This window comes from Stegodyphus dumicola, chromosome 1, assembly GCF_044657685.1.
Source record: "Stegodyphus dumicola isolate Sdum_Otavi_A_Nest chromosome 1, ASM4465768v1".
Lineage (NCBI taxonomy): Eukaryota > Metazoa > Arthropoda > Arachnida > Araneae > Eresidae > Stegodyphus > Stegodyphus dumicola.
Genome location: NC_140768.1, coordinates 287,507,406 through 287,527,740, shown reverse-complemented (window position 1 = coordinate 287,527,740; position 20,335 = coordinate 287,507,406). Strand labels below are relative to the sequence as shown.

Genomic DNA, 20,335 nt, shown 5'->3' with positions numbered 1-20,335 from the left:
GTGGTCTGTCGAAGCTCATTTCCTTTTGCAATATTTTATAAATACGCAAAATTGCATGATATGGGCGACTGAGAATCTGTTCCTGCTACAGCCATTACCTCTTCACTCTGAAAAGGTCACTGTGTAGTGCGGAAGAATAGCAGCGTTTGTCATCGGTCCGATCTTCTTTGAGGAGATCCCATTACCTGTGCAGTTACCAGCAAGTGGTATGAAACATTTTTGTGTAACCATGTCCTTCAGGCATTTCAGCAACATCAATGTGTGGATCGCACTATATTCATACAAGATGGCGCTCCTTCAAACACTGCTACTTGTGTTAAGCTGCTGCTGATTGCTCATTTAGGAATTGATAGAATCATAAGCCACCATTTTCCAACAATGTGGCTCTCCCAACTTAAACCCGTGTGACTTTTGATTTTGAGGATATCAGAAAAATGTTGTTCACAGAGGGCAGATTGCAAATCTGGCCCACTTCAACGCAAGCATCATGCACCACATTCATAGCATCAGCACAGATACACTCCGATCTGTTGTGGAACAGGCAGTTTAGTGCTCCCAATTAGCAGCAGAACAAGGACATCATATCAAACAATTTATACATTAAATCATCTGTAAGGTGCTTGTTTCATGAAGCTTCTCTTGTCACTATCGCTGTTTTCTCTGTAAATACGTATTCTTGCCTTTTTACTAATAAAATTGCTGTAAGCCCTTGGAGTCGATTGTTTCCTTTTGGATATACATCCACAACAGCAATGTGAACACAGACAGTGCCATCTACTGACAAATTCTGGAACTATTTTTCTTCCCTTCGCCAAGCAAAATTCCATTACCTCAGGATTGTTCTGGTAAAATATCAAGTTATTCTGACCTGTAGTTTTAAAGTTAGAGCATTTTGGAATTGCAACTTTAATTATAATCACCCTCTACTTGGAAGTGAAAAATACTTTGCTTAATTATAAAAATGAAAAAATAATAATAATTCAGAAACTAAAGATCAAGTATCTGTATAATATATTTGACACTTGTTATTGACTGCTCATTATAAGGACAATTCAATTCCAACAAAACCAATGTAAAACCCCTAATTGATGACAATATATGAAATCTACAGTTATTACAATGACCATTTTTGAAGGATATAAGAGTTTGTTATAATGAGTATATATTGCCTAAAATTGTGAAATTTACAATAATTATGTTTGCTTTTTATTAAAATAGTTATATAACAGCTGCATGAGAATTTTATATCCAAAACAGTTAAAAAACACAGAAAAAAATCAGTTTTGATACGAAAATTTAAAACACATAAAAAACAGATTTACTTAAAAGCATAAAAGACATTATTAACAGATAACAAACGTTTCGCATGTATTATTCTCATTTTATCAGGCAGCATGATTCAAAAATACAGTAGCTTAAAAAAGGAGAATATATTTTTAAAAAAATAGAATGAAGTTATTTTGAGGGGGCGGGGGTGAAAGACAACTGAAGTTTAAAATAAAATTGAATAATAAATAAAAAAATTAAAAAATCACACAAATTACAGAAAAGGGGGGAAAATTATCAATCAATTCCTTTAATGTAGATTCTGATAGAATACCTTTTATGGACTGACATGCCAAAAAACGTTTTGCCCTCTTTCACAACTGCTCTCACAGACTGAAAACACATAGTGTATAAGTCTACACATTTGTTTACATGCATAAATTTAATTGTAAAATTAGGTATTTATCAACTGCTTTCCTCTCTCACTCTCAAAATGGAAAGAGGCTTTGGAAACTTCTAAAGAATTATATCTTAGATCACAGACAGAAAAGGCAAAAAGGGAGGCTTGTGTCATTACACAAGGCAGAATAACTTATTGGAAAATATAGTTATTTACTATGATTCTGATGGCAGGAAATGCTTCAGCTTTAAAGGTGGGAAGACCTTTAGCAATTAAAAGCCTATGAATATATTTTTTAATAAAAAATAAAAAAACCTTTATTTTAATAAATGGAAAAGGATAAAAACCATTATTTTAAAAGAAGGAATAAATTTGTATCTCATAAGATTTAATCTAATCTACAACTATCTTCAATTTTAGTAGTTTGTATCTGATAAGCTTTTTAATCTAATCTACAACTAAATTTCAACTATTCATACAAATTTTTAATTGTGGAATGGCAAGATTCTTACAGAGTATATTTGATTTTAAAGAATTTTTTAAAAAAAATACATAAGTATGATTACAGTATGAATTATAGCTTTATGTTATTGCATTAAAAGTACTACTATAATTATAAAACAAAACATAATACCATATACAGCACTTTTCTTCATGAAAATAAACTTACTTTTTGGTGACTGAAGAGTTGGCAAAATATGAATATTAAAAAATTCACAAGTATTCACTAATTCATTAGTCTGAGTAATGCCATGCTGAAAATGAAAAAGGGAAAATAAAATTCAAGCTAAAGTTTAAATACCTTGCGAATTTTTGATTTACAGCATTTCTGAAATTAACAGAAATAATTCATATATGTATACATAAGCTATACATACCCTTGCAGTCTGTCCTTTTGCAGTCATGGATGTAACTAAATAAATGGCGGCATCTTTACTTTTCCAATGAGTATTAGGATCCTTAATGTAGTTCTGGAAAGGAAGGATATTTAAACATAATGTATATGAAAAGTATTAAATTTTAAGAATAATAAAATTTCAGCTCACTGGAAAAGAATTTTCAGCAATTTTCACTTTTTATATTAAAAATATACCAAAGGATTTTCACAAACAATAAAAAAGCCAATCATTATTTTATGTTATAAAAGTTTAAATAACATACCATGACTTAATTTTTAAGATATCTGAATGGGCAAATATTCTCTGAAGACAAAGTGCCAATGTGAAAGCATGAATAATTCGCAGATATAATAATAATAATAAAAATCTGTAATCATTTAAATGCATAACTTAAAAATATGTCGCTTATAAGAGTGGCCACAAACTTAAATTGCATACAGATCGACTGCATGATCTCAAAGCAACTGACAGAATAGACTTTTTTTTTTTTTTTTTTTTTTTTTAAACAAAGTGAATGTAGTAGCACTTAGCCTTGAAGTATGGATAACACCCCTTTATAATCTTATGTTACATGTAATGCCATGTGTGTGGTGTTCTGCGTGTATGTTTATAATACATGTTTTTTACTTTTAAAAGTTAATGTTTCTAGAACACAGTTTAATTCAAAATTTATTCCAGTAATGTTCAGTTGCATTTTATACTGTATTTTTCACTACACTTTCTTTGTATTTTCCAAGCTTATGCATTTTTCTTTCTTAGTTAAAATGATGAGACTTTTTCTTTTCTGTTTTCTTTAGAAGTCCAATCACTTAATAAACTAACTACTAAAACTTTCCAAGTGGAATAAAACTTAAGAATAAATAATGACAATCTATTCTCTTTTAGTTATTAAATCTTTTCAATACATACAGAAAAAATATATATTTTGAAATAATTACAAACTTCTTTATTTGTTATTACAGCTTGACATTTGATGGCATTTTCCCTTTAAAACGTTTGTAGCCTTGAAGAAAAATTATTAGAAATTATCTTCATGACAGATTGTGTCAAGTTCTTTTCTTGGACTTATTAATTTTCACCCGAGAAAAACTGTTCTCTTATAAATGTACTCCCAAATGAAGTGATTATTCTAATTTAAAGAATTTATATTTGAGGGCATTTATCATATGGCAAGTATGAACAAAATTTAGTCAAATCTGTTTTTTCAAATATTTGAATAAGATTTGTATCACAATGTAAAACAATTATCTTCAGTCGTACAATTTCTAATGCACTATTTGTTTTTAAGGATAGTGAAAATAATATAAAATCAGACTCCAAATATTAAAACTCGTATATTTTTCTTCAAATTTTTGTCATAACAATGTTGTTTTCTATGCATATGCTTGAGAGTTTTCATTTGAAATAATGAGGCAGAATTTAAAATATAGGATTTGTTTAAATCCATTTATGCTTCCCATAACAGCAATTTAAAGCTTTAATACAAGTATACATGTTTGTGTTCCTTGGAGCTCTTTACTGAGAACATTTACATGGGCAGTTAAATGCACAAGAATGCTGTTATCCATGAATAATTATGCAGCTTGTTGACATAATTTTATTTATTAATCTTGTGTGTCCATATTATAAATACTTTGGATTTCATTTATTGAATGAAAAAAAGTGTTTGAATACAATTGTTCAACTTTATCTACCTCTTCTCATTGCTCATTTTCTATTTCTTTAAGGAATGTAGTAAATTGCGAATGATTTAGAACAAAGTCACAAATAAAGTTTACTGTTTTTATAACACTATCCATCAGCAAATCTTGCCATAATGGGCTTCTTATATGATGCAAAAATTATTCTGAAATTTCTCTTCTTTCACTGTATTTCTCAGTTTTAAAGCTAATCTTTTTCCTTCATTTTTAGTATCACTTTCAAATCCAACAGTTTTATCCTAAACTAGCAGCTTCGTTCCCAGCCTTTGTCTGGCTTTTAAATGTAACGGAAAAATGGCTGAAGGGAACACCAAACGTTAAATTTAAAAACTGCGTAGAAATTTATTCTTCAGAACAACTTCATAAAAAAAGTTATTACGTATAACAAAATTACAACGAAATAAGCAATATCCCTTAATACAAATATTAATTATCCTAATAAATAAATGTCCAAAAATCAAAGAAAAATAAACTGTACATAAAAAAAAAAAAAAAAAAAAAAACTTAGAAAAATTCTCGTTGAAAAGGTGTTAAACTCCCTTTGTTAAATAAATTCGTATTTAATCGATTTATTGAAACACGAAATTTATTTTAAGTTTGTAAAATAGCTAAGTGCCTATGTTTCATGACGATGTGAAAATGGAACGTGTAGAGTAAAATCTCGCTTTCCTATAGTGAATTTTGTCTCAAAATGACGCGATTTCATAACAAAACATAAAATTTAAAAAATTCGAATTCAAATTTCGAAAAAATCGCTTCGAGGTGCACTGGCTCTTGTCTAGATGCACCTATGTACCAAATTTCGTAGCTGGGGGTCTATTAGCTTACGCTCAGCGCGAACGAAAGACACACACACACAGATAGACAGACTCTCTCTTTTATTATATGTAGAGATTAATTTATGTTTATCTATTACATTTTGTATCCCCCCAAAAAAATATTCCATGCACCAGTTTTCCCTTTCACATATAAATTACTTCCAATGATTAATCAATTATTTCAAATTCATTTCACTGATACAAAAACGGCAAGTCATGCTACATTTGTGATTTCAGTACCCTCACCGTTATTAAAAATGCAGGGAAATTTATACTTTTTTCTTTTAGCTAATATTGTAAATCACTAGCAGTCTCATTAATATGTTCCACTACTGTATCAGTTGACAAACTAATATTTTTAATTATTTCTTATCAGGATACGAATGTTCAGTAAAATTAATCAAATGATCTTTAAAGAATTTTTAATCAATAAATATTTTTGATTGTTTAGTAATGATGGTGTATGAGAGCGAAATTTGCGTGAACTGTTGCTTCACTGGATTTATCTGCTTCAGTAAAAAAAAAAAAAAAAAAAAACTTACTGTCAATGCATGCCAGATTTCAGAAACTAACTTTTCTGCCAAAAATTAACCTTCCCAAATTTCAAATTTTGCTTTGATCCATTTTGAAATAGCAAAGTAAACTGCATTCTTTTGAAACTGATATTCCCTTACAAGAAAGAGAGAGAAAAAGAAGAGAGATTTTTTCACTGCACACCCTAAATGTGTATAGTTTCCCCATTTTCCTTGAAAAACATGTCCTTTTTCAGCCATTTTTCTTTCACCTTTTGCTATAGACATGGCTTACAGATTTACCTCTTAATTAAAATCACTTTTAAAATTTTATTTACTACTGTAATTCCACAAGATGAATCTTCATATGAAAACAACATTCAAAAGTTATGCACAATTCTAAACTAAGTATTGATATAATGTAGATGCAATGTAACAATTACAAATAGACAAGTTCTATAAGGTAGTTTGGTTTTCCTCATTACATAGCAATATGGACTGCACAGCTGTGAGTCCTGCGAACTGAAGGACAGCACATATCAAAAGTACCAACTCAAGGGGGGGGGGAATGACACAATACTGCAACACCACCAACTGCGACTGGCGAACTAAATTTACTGTCTGTACTTGCAATGGAAGTTCTACACCTTAACCGTAATTATATCATCTGGCTTACATCTGGCTTTTCCTTCTCTAGCAATTCTCCTTTTCCTTCTCTTGTGAATAAGCTTAGTCTATATCTCTATGTCTTTAAAATTATAAGAACCATATTTGCAACAAAGGCATAATTGAAATATGGTCACAGGCCCTATAACAGGCTACGAAAAAACTTGTATAAAGGAAATAAAACTTGTATGTGCTTCACTTAATACAGCAAAAACGAAACCCTGTTTCCTACAAAATAACATAAAATAATTGAGCAAATTTAAATGTGAATAAATTTAAAATGTAAGAGAAAATAAAAACTAGATAAAATTTTAGTAAACAAATTTACCATAGCTTGTATTTTGCCAGTTTTTGAATTTTGTTAGAAAAGTGTTAAGTTTTGAATCAGTTGTTTTACAAAACTATAACTTTTTTAAAAGCACATATATGTGATTATTCATTTGATCATTGAAGCATTTTTTAATATAATGCAATACCGCCAATTATTATTATTATTGTTTTATTACAGATATATGAATTGCTCCTAATTAGGAGATGTTAATTTTTTTTTTTTTTGAAAAGCTAGGGATTCATACATGCCAGAGGAATACTGAAAATCCTTTCACAATAGCAAAAATGGCATAGCATAGTTACTAGTAACATCAAATAATATTACATATTCAATAAGAAAGTCTTCCAGTCATTTCTGTGACAACGCTTTTTGAAGAAAAATGATCACAAAACACAAAAAGCAACAAATCACTAAATTGTGACTCATCATTAATCGTTGCTTAGTTAATCAATTATAATAAAATACATGAGAATTATCAGCCGTAGGAAAGATGTCAACATGAAGGACTTTCTAAAGAAAAAAAGCTGGCATTCACATAAACATTGGGAAAACATTAAGCAGCCAGCTCATTCACATAGTAATGAACTCAGGATTAACTATCAGCATTCAATAGCCTCGACTACTGTTAGGTTGTCTAAGTGGATGAAAAGGTTGCAAAATAAATGCATGTGGATAAGCAATCACACAGATGTAACAGCTATGCTAACAGGCTTCAGCAGTACACTAAATGAACATGATTTTCATTCCTGTACAATTTTCAACAAAACGATATCACAAATTTTTCCCTATGCACAGTAGTTACTAGTTAGAGATCGTAAGGTAATTGTAATTTACAACAGTAAAGAATGAATCACCACGAAGCATATATCATAAACAGGATGACAATTTCTTACCACTTCATGAGCATGGTTAGTACCAGAATTTGAAAGAGATACCAGCTAGTCAATTTCAGAAACTAACAACCTTGCAATACAGATGGTTTTCTTGTTTGCAAACAAATCTCCTAAGAAATAGTTTTTTTTCCTCCTCCCCTCAAATTGTCTGACAAAATATCATAGCCCAACATATATAATGAAAAATTTCACCTTCCTTAGCTTTTCCCATGGCTGAAATTTTTATGATGCTTCTACTACTCATTCTCCCTCTTTCGGAAAAAAAAAACTTCACTAACAAGTCTGTGTCATAAAATTAACATTCCGGTAAAACCTAATTGAAGCACCCAGCTATTCAAATGAATTGACTAACAAAGCCTACTAATTCTATAAAGATTCAGCTCGGTACTTACATACTATGATAACTACCTCAGCAACATTTGCCGATAAAAAAACTTCATTGGCATTTTATGGTTTATGTTTCTAAATTCTTTTAAAAATAAAAGCTCTAATTATAAAGGAACAAAAACTTAGAAACCAAAAATCTCGTATATATATATATATATATTTGCACAGAAGAGGAAAGTTAAAATATTCTAATGCTTTAAATTTATTTTAAAATCTGCAGCTCAATGTGCAAATTTTTTGACCAAATAGGTCTCTCTTTTTAGTTTACTAATTTCTACTTATAATATATACACACACATATATTATAAATAAATATATATATTATATAAACTATATAATAAATATGAATTAAAAAATTAAAATTAACTTACTTAAAACTGGTTAAAAGGATTAGGATTATTCAATTATGGCACAGCACACGAGGGATATCTGCCTAAAGTAAAACTGGTTAAAAGAAAATGTTGAAGTTAATGGTAAGGAAAGTGGCAGGATATAGCTTTTAAAATAGAATCGAAAGGCGTTTTCTGTTTTTTTCCGCCAAATAGGTATCCAAATGATGGCGGCTTGTCCCACATTGTCGTTTGTTCCTCCATTTTGTGGAAGAATTAATACTGAATATACTGAGGAAATTAATGCTAAAATTTTATATTATCTGTTTTCTCTCAAAATTTGATCTTTATTTTCTTTCTTTGGATTTTTAAAATACTAACTATTTTTAATGTGTTTAAGTTTTGTTTGCACCAATAGTACATTTTAGTTTTAATTATAGCTGCCCAACCGGTATGGTGGTTAGCGTCACTGACTGCCGTGCCGAAGTACTTGGGTTCGAATCCCTCTATAACCTATGTTAGGTTATAGAGGGATATAACCCACAAGGGTTGCCAGTTGTGGCAAGTTATCTAGGTAGTCATCATAGTATGTAAGTACCTTAGGCTCTTTTTAAAAAGTTCTGCCTATCTTCAAAACAAAAATCATGTTTCTGTTCTCTTATTAACAAAATTCTGACAATATTTAGGGCACAGACCACATTTCGGAGTGATAAATCCCCCCTTTTCCCTAAAACTTACATTTTCAACAATTTTTGCTCACCCTGTAGGTTTAAAAATAACATAATAAAGAAAAGCAATTTTTATCAACAATAAACCAAGCACTAAGCATGTTCTAATCCAATAATCATATTAAAAAAATTAAAAAGTTACAGTAAAATACTTCATTTCGAACATTAATTAAATAAAAATTAGAACACATAAATTAATAACTATTAGCAATTATTACACCTATCACACATATTACAGTTTTCCTCTTTGAATCATCATTTAAAATGTTCTTTTATATCCATGTTTTGCTTTCTTTAATTCACAATGTAGCAGATGTTATAGGCATAAACTATTTTCAAAACTGAACAGATATATTAAATTTGTATTGGAAACAAGAATATAACCTACAGTAAAAAAAAAACACACTGATAAAAAACGAAATCCCAAGAAAGAGATGTGCTAGATACATGAAATTTGGGAAGCATGCTTATACATCTAAAAGGTAATGTCTATTCAAATTTCAAAATAAATGAATAAACATGACATAAATAGCTATAAACATGCAAATCCCATTTATGATGCAACCTTCATTTATTTTCTTTATCTTTCGGATTGAGAATTGCCAGTTAAATTTGAATCAAGGATGCCTTTAAAGAGACGAAGAAAAGAGTCTCAACAGCTTACCGAGTTTGAAAGAAGCCGTGTATTGAGGTAATCAGAAGATTCATTTCGGCAGCAATGGTTGTAAGGAAGGCACTCTATCAAGAGGGCCAGGTTCCAGTTGCACATGTGCCGCCACTCAAAGAGAAGACCACCATATTCGCCGCAGTATATCTATGGCACTTCACACTGCATCTACAACACACATTCAAGCTTTTGTTGACTCCACAGTAACATGGCAAACTTTAACAAATCGATTACTTGAGGGACAGCTGCAAGCCAAATGCCCTGTAGTGGCCATAGCACTAAGTTCAAATCACTTTCATCTGCGACTTTGCTGGAGTGAATGAAGCAGAGCAGAGTGAAGCTATGTTATGTTCTCAGATGACAGCCATTTCTGTTTTGTTGCCAATGACAGTTGTACGTTCATTAGAAAAAGGCTGAGTGAGTGCTTGGAACCAAGCTAGTCATACTGGACCTACACCACGAGTTAAGGTATGGGAAGCAATTTCCTACGACAGCCGGAACATTTTCATCGTTATCCCATTAACCTGCACAGCAAATCTGCATGTAAGAGTGCTCACTGCACCAGTTGTATTGCCAGTCCTGAGCAATATTCCAGAGGGCATTTTCCAACATGATAATGCTTATTTCCATACCACTACTATCACCCAACACACTCTACAGTGCGTCGACATGATGTCTAAGCCTGAGAGATCACCTGATTTTTATCCCATGCAGCATATACGGGAGATAATTAGATGACAAATCAGTATCACACAGTAATGGCAACTACAATGGTTATTAATGTACTACCATTTCACATTTGAAATGGCTCTTCTTGTGCACACTTTACCCTGTAAACATGAAATATTAATCAAAGAAATATGTTACCTAGACAAATGCTTTGCTTACATTTCCCTAAATCAATTTCTTCTGGGTGCTGGCATTTCTGTTTCTATCAGTATATATATATGTCAAAATGAACTTTTTATGGAACAAACTCAGTGATTCAGATCAATAAGCAGAAATTATAAAAAGATATCCATCTCTAATAAATTAATACAAAATAGGCTTATATAAATACTCTTTTATTCTTTAGTCATAACAACAAACATGCATATGGTTAACTCCTTTTATAATTTGAATAAAGATTAAATAAGTTGTAACATACCACTATAATATATAAAACATCATTTTATATAGACTATAACTATTAAAAGCTTACTTGTAGCATAGCATTCACATAAGCTGAAAATACACTGGTAATTTTGGCTTCAAAATGTTTAGCAAGTGCTTTAACCAAATCACAAGCTGCTCTTCTTCGAGTATCAACGTCTAAAAAATATACATGTATACTTTAATGCAATTAATGAAATAAAAGATTTTCACAATCCTATTTGACAACACTCAGTAAAATAATTTCTCACTTATTCCCTTAATATCATCAAATCCACCACCACTAGAATAGCAGTAAAAATACACCACATGAAAAATTTGGAGTTTTTAGGAGGTTTTTGCACTATACGTGGAACCATTTTAAAAGAATTCAAAATTTATTTATAACTCATGATTCAGTTTATTCAAATATTTATAATATGATTCTGAAGTAAAAATAAACTAACATTTAATTATATATTCTAAATTTTATTTTTTGGCTAATTAAATTTTGTAATTTTCTTACACTTTAATACTAAGAAAATCATGAAAGGAAAGCTTTAATTTATCAATGTACTTTTAAACACAGTAAAAATATATAATTAATATACATATTATTGTGTTGATCAGGAGTTTAATTTGGGTCAATTATGACCAAGAGGTCGATTGGATGTCGATAGCCAAATATGCACTAGCAACTGATCAGCAATATGAAGATCACATTGCTTATAAAAATGATTAATAAAACTGATGATTAATTGTTTAGTGATATAAAGCTACACTATACAATGTCTTATTCAAAACACATAAGAAAGCTAAGTTTGGGAATATAAAAGTCATCTCGGTGAACATTACTGACTTTTCTCTAAGCAGGCTTTAATAAAGCCAATAATTGATTACGGAAAGCAAGAAATAGGTTGAATATTTTTGAATGAGCATGTTTAAGAATTACATTCAGCAATTTCATGCCAAATATTTATAAAAAATTGCATCAATACATCAATCACATTCATTAAAATTAAGTTTTTAAGCATTTAAACTCTGTGATTTAATTTCCAATTTAAAAATTAATAACACATTACAAAGAATTTTTTTAAATGTAAAAACTTAACCATTTTTTCAAAATGTTTTGCCATATTCTTAGTCTAATTGTTATTTTTAAGTTATTTATGCAGAGTATAATATAAGAAAAATGCAGGAAGTCAATGAAGAAAAACATTTCTTTAAAGGGGGTCAATGCACGAAAAGGTTGGAAATCCTTGGTATAGATAAACTTAATATTGTACCATATATTTATGTAAAATAAAAAAAATTAAAATATTTTCTGATTAAATGTTTGGGCGATTGTTGTTAAAAAACACTTTCATTAGTAACCGGAAGCCTCCCGGTAAAATCGTGAGAGTTTGAAGCTACAAATACAACTTAAAAAGCGCCTTCTTTGACAAAGAAGTGATTAAATAATGCTCAGCTAACCAATACAGTAAATGGATCACACACTGTGATTCACAAATAGGAAATATTGGGAAAATTAGATTTAATAAAACACTTCAATAATAAGGCAACACAGATTTTTGAAAACAGGTTTTAGCAAACAGATATATAAATAATTAAAATGACAATTTTTTCCAATAATGACTGGTTAGAAACTAAAATTGGGGAAAAAAAAAAAAAAGAATCATGAAAAATAAAATTAATGTGGAACACACATTTTCAAAAGATGTGTAATAGCAAAAGGCTCACCCATCCCAATAATAGCAATCAATTTATTTCATATAAAATGTTTTTAAATTTGAAATATTTCTTTTATTTATCTTTAAATTTAAGCAATATAACTATATTAATTGTAAACTACATTAATGACAAAAACCTATAATGACTTAACGGCAAAATAGAAAAAGTTAAATTAAACGTCTGAAGCGCCAGCTTTCCAAATTCAAATATCAGGATATTTCATTTAGAAATCAGGAGAAATTTTCAGTTCCCCCCACCATACAGATGGAAAAAAGAATTTGAGAGTTTTTGTATCACTAATTGTTAAATTTTGCTATAATACATACATATGGAATTCTTTACTGCAAAACTGCTTAAACTGAGAGGAAAAATTTAAATTGATTTTCTGTTAGTGAAGTAAAATGTGATACAGTGTTTTTAACGATATGGAATTATATTAATGAAATTGCAATGCAAAACGAGTTTAATATAATGCATTATAAAAGAGAACTGCGAACAAGTGTTCACCTGAAAAGGAATAGAGCTGAAAGTAACATAAATTAAAAAAACATATTAGTAAAAATTGCTAGCTTTTATAAAGAATTGTCATTCAAATCTGATCACCAGTTAAAATTTATGTCCATCTGTCACACACACAAAATCTCTTTAATTTTGAGACAATTTTTTGTTGTTACAAAGTTTCATTGTTTGAGTCTTGTAATTGCTATGCCAATAACTCCGCCGCATCATACAATGAATTGGAAGTTGATCTGTCAGCACTATCCTTATCTTCAGGGCAGATGTTTTTATTTTATTTGGCTTATAATTCCTTATTAAATGTAGTATTTCATCTCGATGTACTCCGTCTTTGATATGATTTAAATCAAATTCCTCGTCATTATAATTCGCTTCTGATAACGAAGAAAGTGGCAGAGGTTATTGAAAACGAAAAAATTTCGATTGACAAATTAGTCGGTATTCTCGACACAGCAATTATAGGACTTAAACAGCAGAACTTTGTAACTGAACAAGAAATTATGTCTGTTTATAGAATTAAAGAGAATGTATTATCACATAAAAAACGAAGCAACTTAAACAACTTACACTGAAAGAAATGTTTAATAAAGTAAACAAATAAATATTAAGCTTTTTTTTTTTGTAAATTTTGATACCCTTTAGATCATAATTGTTCTTTATTTCATAAATTACGGTTTCATATTTTTAATATTATAATTTCTGCATGCCATCTTACCAGATTTAAACTGATGATCTATAATCCGGAAAAATCGATAATCCGGAATCGCCGAAGTCCCGACTAAAGACTTTTGACTGTATTAGTTATGAAAACAAATCACACGTAGACACGTCTTCCTTGTATGATTTATTAAATTATACACATTTTTTGCTACACTCAATTTAAACATTTTCTTCAAATTATTCTAACTTAATTAAATGATTCCTCCAAAGCAAGTTGAAAATGACATTAAAAAGAACAAATTTTTAAATTAAATATCCCGGTTGGTATCCGAAGTCCCGACGAGTCCGGATTAACGACTTTTGACTGTATTCAAAAAAAAAAAAAAACTTCAGGCATCACTATGTAAGTCAATTCTTAAGCTGCTACAAATCAATACAGGATTAAGTATGGTGATAGAACAAAAACAAAAAGATGAGATAAAGTAAAAAATAATTTTAAAAAAAAAATGATTCGCCAGTTTGGTACCAGGTATGCAAGTTATTCAGCAGAAGAAAAATCAATGATGAAAAATGATGTATTGTTTTGAGATGTATAAAAATAAAAAGATGAATACACAGCTAAGTTATTGATCATATTGACTTACAAAATAATAACAAAAAAGGGAGGGGCATATTTTCAAGTAAATATGATATTATATGAAAGTATTCATTAATGAAATCTTTCTATCTCAAAATATTCCTTTTATGGAGGCCATTCATTATCTGATAAACTTACAATCTTTCTGCTTATATTTGAATTTCATATTGAAAGATTTTTTTGGGCTCAAAAAATAACTCAAGAGTAATATATTATACATCAAATTACATATAAAAAAGGCTCTTATATTACTCACCAGAACCTTCAATATCACGTCTAATATATTCTTCAGGATTGTCTTCAAATAATTCTTCATCACTATCTAAAAGAACAATATATTTCATCATTTAGCTAAGCCTTTAAGAAAAAAAAACCTCATATTGAATTAGTAAACACATTGGTTAAGAAAAATTAACACAGAAACTATAAAAAGGTGCACTGTAAATTCCCTGAAGCCTAATAAAGGGTAATTGATTATTTGGTGTCTCAAGGTGAACATTATCACCTATTAATTGAATTCACCTTTGTAACACAGAAAAATATGCAAATTTTTGTGCTCACTCTTTAAATGCAAAGAGAAATACTTTAAATTCTAATTTCAAGGAATGTATGAACAGTTGCAAAAAATTTTTACATATAGATTGGTGGAACATGTTGATGAGAAGGCATCTGGTGGATTATGAGAAATCACATGCGACTGGATGAATGAAAGGAGAACAAAATCTGACAGAGATCTGTAAAAATCTGAAAGTAGCTAAAAGCATCATGTACAGAATCTGGAAACAATTAAAAGATACCAGTGATGCATATAGACAACCAGATTAAGATCAAAATCATTTTGCAACAGACTCTCGGGACCATTATATGGCAATGAACACTAAAAGAGACTACTAGTGTCAGCCCAGATTACATTAGAGTTTGCTACAATCAGAAGAATGCGACTATCCAGATATACTATGAATGACAGGCTGAATAAAACTGAAAGGACAAAACACATGTAATCAACCTGAAAACATCCATATGGACAGGCATCATTTTGAATGGCCACAAAGACTTACAAATCAAATAAACTATGAATGCTGAAACATATACAGATGAGGCTCTTGGTTCTTATGTCAAGGTATTTAGGAGATGTTACTGGTAAACAACTTCCTTCCAATCACACTCCATTAACAATTGATAATCTTGAGGGTGCAGGAACCTAGCAGATAAAGTAGCCCGCATATTCGCTGGATTTAAGTCAATGTCAGAGATTATCAGACACCTTATTAACATTTGATATGTATCTCTAAAAAATGAATGCCAACTTTTCCCTACCACATTTCATATCACATATATCATGCTTTTATTTAAATTTTTTTTTTTTTTTTTTTTTTGCAAAAATAGACAATTCTGCATTTTGAAGATGTTAAACATGATAAAATAAAGATACTATATGAGTTCCATGTTTTGGTACTTTTTAATTATAAAGTGTGATGCCAAAGAGGTTATGTGGCAACCCATGATGCAACCGAAAAGTGTTTAGGCAGCAACCGAGGTATATGCATAACATACATGAACTTCAATGGTAATTTTTCGGATCAGTTCTTCCATTTTGCATAGAATGCATCTGTTTTTCTTGATGAAAAAGTGTAGCATTTTCTGCAGAAATATGGCATTTTGCCCAACAATAAAGAATGTGAAAATTTACATTCTAGGAGGTTGCACTTTTTAAAAGGACAAATGTTACGGAAATGCAAGTTGAAAAATTGCAAGCAGCTTTACAAATGTGAGTCGGAAATTATTTTAAGATAGCCCTCTCTTATTTAAAACAGCTATTAACTTTATTTATTGCTGATCAATGTGCGACACAGAGACTGCATGATTTCGAATTTGTAAAATTATCTTTTTCTCCTAATCGAAAGCAGATTATAGAGTACATGAGGAGATGACAACAGTGAAAAATTTATCATAAAAGATAAGTGTTTTACTACCAATATTTTTTACCTTTTTAATTAGAGATAAGCAATCTTTAAATAAGTTTATTTTGAATTCAATGAAGTTAAAGAATACATGACATCATAGTTTGCTGGGGTACAGAACAGTGGAAAATTACAAAAAAGAATGTAGAATCCTATGATACATGAAAAGACCAGATGTTCATGTATCGCTGAAACTACATGTCATTCGTTTTTATTTCAATTTCCTTACCAACAATTGTGGTAATGTCAGCAATGAACATTAAGAAAACTTTCATCAGCAAACAGCAACAATGGAAGAAAGATACAAATAGAAATCAAGTTCCAAGAAATTCGCTGATATCTGCTGGAGCTTTACGAATGATGGGGAAACAAGTTAGCTACAAACAAGAGAACAAGCATGAAATCCTTAAGCATTCCTAGTATTTTGTTTGAACATTTATTAGTGCTTTGCTTCTGTCTGCTGCGTTTTCCTACACCAGAAAATCGCCTTAGTAAGAAAAATAATAATTTAAAAATTATCTTGTAACTTCTAGATAAGAGCCAATTTTTGAAAATAAAGTGCATTCACATTCAAGAGGTAAAATTTAGCTAGTTTTTTTTTTTTTTTTTTAGTTACCCTCAGAATATGAGCAAAACATTGTGTCAAAATATAAGATGAATTTGCTGTTAATTTCTAAACAAGAAGTGCATATTTATGTTCAGAAGAAATTTAATAAGCTTACTTTATCTCTAAAACAACCAAAAATCTGAAAAATTATAGAACAGTGTTACTGATTTTGATGGCAATAATAGAAAATTTTTTGCTCCGAAAGAAAAAAAAGCATATGTTCAAGCATCAATGTTCATCATAAGGCTGATATTAAAACACATTCTTAATACTTCATAGTATATCTAATGGAAAAATTTTTGTTCTACTCCTTTAGTATACTTTCATATGCATTCAAAATGCAATCAAAAGATGATGGTTAAATTTGCAAGTAACATTTCAAAAATATTTTCTATATTCATTTTAATGGCGATTTTAAATACAAGAAAATTTAATAAAATGTTTTTGAAATAATATACAATATTATTCAGACTAATTTTAAAGACAGAATTTTAACAGATATTACGAACAGAGAAGGGCTCATTTTAACAGGATTGCTTTCTTGAACACACCATAGATGCTGACATGTTTAAAAACAACTGCTAAATTTATTATCTTATCAGTCAACATCTACACATTAATTAGCATTTAAATACAAGTCTAGATGAATATTAAGCAGTTTTCAGGAAGTTTTATTTTGCAGTATTTTAATTTCTTAAACAAAATTTTCAGAAAATAAAAAGGAAATTAAAACAGTTCTTTTTTATTAGAACTATTACTATATAGTTACCTAATTAGAAATGTCACAAAACACTTATATATTCATATAATCCAATGATATGGATTACTTATAATGATTGTGGATAAATTCTGAAAACAAGTCTCTTTATTCGTAGGAAATATAAGGTACATAAGATTCTACTTTGGGCAAATAATCTTAAAGCAAGGCTTAAACTCTTTTTTTAAAACATTATTTGCATTCATTTGGCCTACAAATTATATATATATATATATATATTTAAAAAAAATTATTTCAAAAGCTCAAAGAACAACTATTCTGCCTGCGGCTTTCTTTAAGACTAAAAATTTTAGCATGTTGTATACCATTATACTGTGTATGATAGTGATGTATCACATAACAGCATTCTGTTTAAAAACTGACACATACTCAAAAGGAAGGACATGCGAATTAATGTTTCCAACCTTATGTGCACTTGTAGCCTGAAATACTTCAAAAGATGACTTTCAAAAGTTAAAAAATCAATACGGATATCCTTTTCAGTTTGGTTATTTAAAACTTAATTGCTGAGTAGATAAAAATAAAACACCCTTGGAAAAATAGTATACAACAATTTACATCCGCCCCCTGAAAAAAACTTTCCCAGAAGAAATATTATGTTATGATTCTCTCCCTTGGTTACCAGAAAGAAAATAAAGCATATTTTCATGAAAAAAAAAAATTTTTTTTTCACACAGGAGTAGAAACCATTAGATCCATATAATGTTATAATAGGAATCTATTAATACAAAGTATAACAGCTATTTTAAATTTATGGAAATCATTCAGTCCTTACCTCTAAACTCCATATTTGGTATAATAACTTTTTCACATATTGAACTCAACACATCAGAGGCCTCAAACAAGTGCTTGTAATTAGAACGTTCAGCAACAGAAGACAAGAAATGAATGGCATTGCTCACAAGCTGTAAATTTAATACAGTTATGAGCAAATAAGATTATACAACTATTAGATAATTAATGAAGTACTAACCAAAAATATTTATTTAATGTCAGAAAATTTTTAGTGTTATAATAATTACCTTTTAAAATCAAACATCACATTATAGACAGATAAATAGAAAAATATTAAATACTCTGTCTTTACAAAAATATGGCAAATTAAAAAATTTCACAATAACAGTATTTTTTATGTCTTACATGTACTAAAGAAGTTTAAATTGTAAACTGATTTGTACAGTTTCTCTTTTGAATCAAAAATTAATATAACTGCTGTATATTTTCAAGTCCTATAATTTGAAAATGATTACAGAATTATTTTAAAACTCACCAAATCATATTTGATTTGCTGTCCAGTTGTTGTAAGCAAAGACCAAACAGCAGTAACAAAGTTAGGTAAATAATCAGCAAACTCCTCATCATATTTTTGTGCATATAATCCAATATTTTCGCAGATTTGAGATTTTAACTGTTCCAGCAGACCAGCATCTTCATCTTCCTGTATATTTTAATAATAATTTGAATTAAAGTTTTAAAAAATGAACATTCAACAACCAGAATAATACATAACTGTTTTATTTTCATTTTAAACAGTATTATAGATTCAATATATAATGCAATTAAAAAATGTTTAAGTTTGATCTCAATATAAGATAATGACATTTTGAACACATTATATGTAGCTTAGCTATTGTGTATCTTAATGTTATATTCATAGTCGCTGCACATCTGACAATAGAAACACTTCTTCAATAACACAGTTGACATACACAGTCAATTTATCAACTTAAGGCTACAGGCTACAGCAGGACTAAAGAAAAATAAAGGCTGAGTCATCCCTTTGATGGGAACGATACCGACATGAGCTCTGTTGGGGAGTAATGTGACATCACTGGGTTCCAAACCTCACCTACTGACCAGGGCTTCACAGTGGAAAAGTTACATCGTTACTTCTTATATTTTTGAAAGAGGTTTCTTTTACTTGAAAATTATAGCTGAAGATACTTTTAAAATGAATCGGTATTTATAAAGTGTGTGTAATGGGAAAATACTGAAAACAATGGGGCTCTGTGCTGCTGTTACCTGTTGTAATTCATATCATATTACATAAGAAAGAAACGTGATATTTCATCGATTTTCGTACAGAAACGCTCTGCAGACGAAAAAATTGGTTGCGTAAGTGTTGCAGAGCAAGCATACATTTTTCTTTCTTTCTTCTTAAAAAAAAAAAAAAAAAGTTTAGTTTTCTTACTAAGATGGCTTTAGAGAACTTTTTTTGTCTTTTCATCATTAACCCTCTGGCTGCTCATCAAGCGATTTCCACAGTCAACTCAAATGTAGCAAAATCTGCTCATCCCGCAGGCATGTGTTTTTCTTCCTTTATTGAGGAGCACATCCCGTTTTTTCCCCATTTAACCATTGAAATAAATTATATACAGTATTAGACGTTAGTTTACGTTTTGGCCAACAGATATTGTTAGTTGTCTACTAAACTGCAGCATTTGAAGGCACGTGATATTACCGCTCAAACTTCACTTTTTGCTGTTTTTTTCTTACAGAAATGGCTGCTAGAAAATGTTCAGCGATTATCTTGATTATTTAATTAAATTACTGAATTATTAAATTTTTTAAGCGATTTTGGTCCACAAATTGAGCAGCCAGAGGGATAACGCTTTGACGTTTACTTTAATTATTAAATATGCCATTTTTGGCACTTATGATACATAAAATTCAATTCAACAGCAAAATTACAAAATATTTAAAATCTTATTTCTAATC

General features: G+C 29.7%; 1 protein-coding gene across 1 annotated transcript in view; it reads right to left on the bottom strand.

Moving 5' to 3' along the window:
* The window catches only part of Cse1 (chromosome segregation 1), a 133,905-nt gene that overhangs the window by 79,084 nt on the left and 34,486 nt on the right, over positions 1-20,335 (bottom strand). The window contains exons 9-14 of the mRNA XM_085808301.1: positions 18,888-19,055; positions 18,393-18,522; positions 14,528-14,593; positions 10,798-10,907; positions 2,545-2,637; positions 2,337-2,421 (exon numbers count right to left, since the gene is read on the bottom strand). Coding sequence (XP_085664427.1) covers positions 2,337-2,421; positions 2,545-2,637; positions 10,798-10,907; positions 14,528-14,593; positions 18,393-18,522; positions 18,888-19,055 — 652 coding nt within the window. The remainder of the gene's footprint in view (positions 1-2,336; positions 2,422-2,544; positions 2,638-10,797; positions 10,908-14,527; positions 14,594-18,392; positions 18,523-18,887; positions 19,056-20,335) is intronic.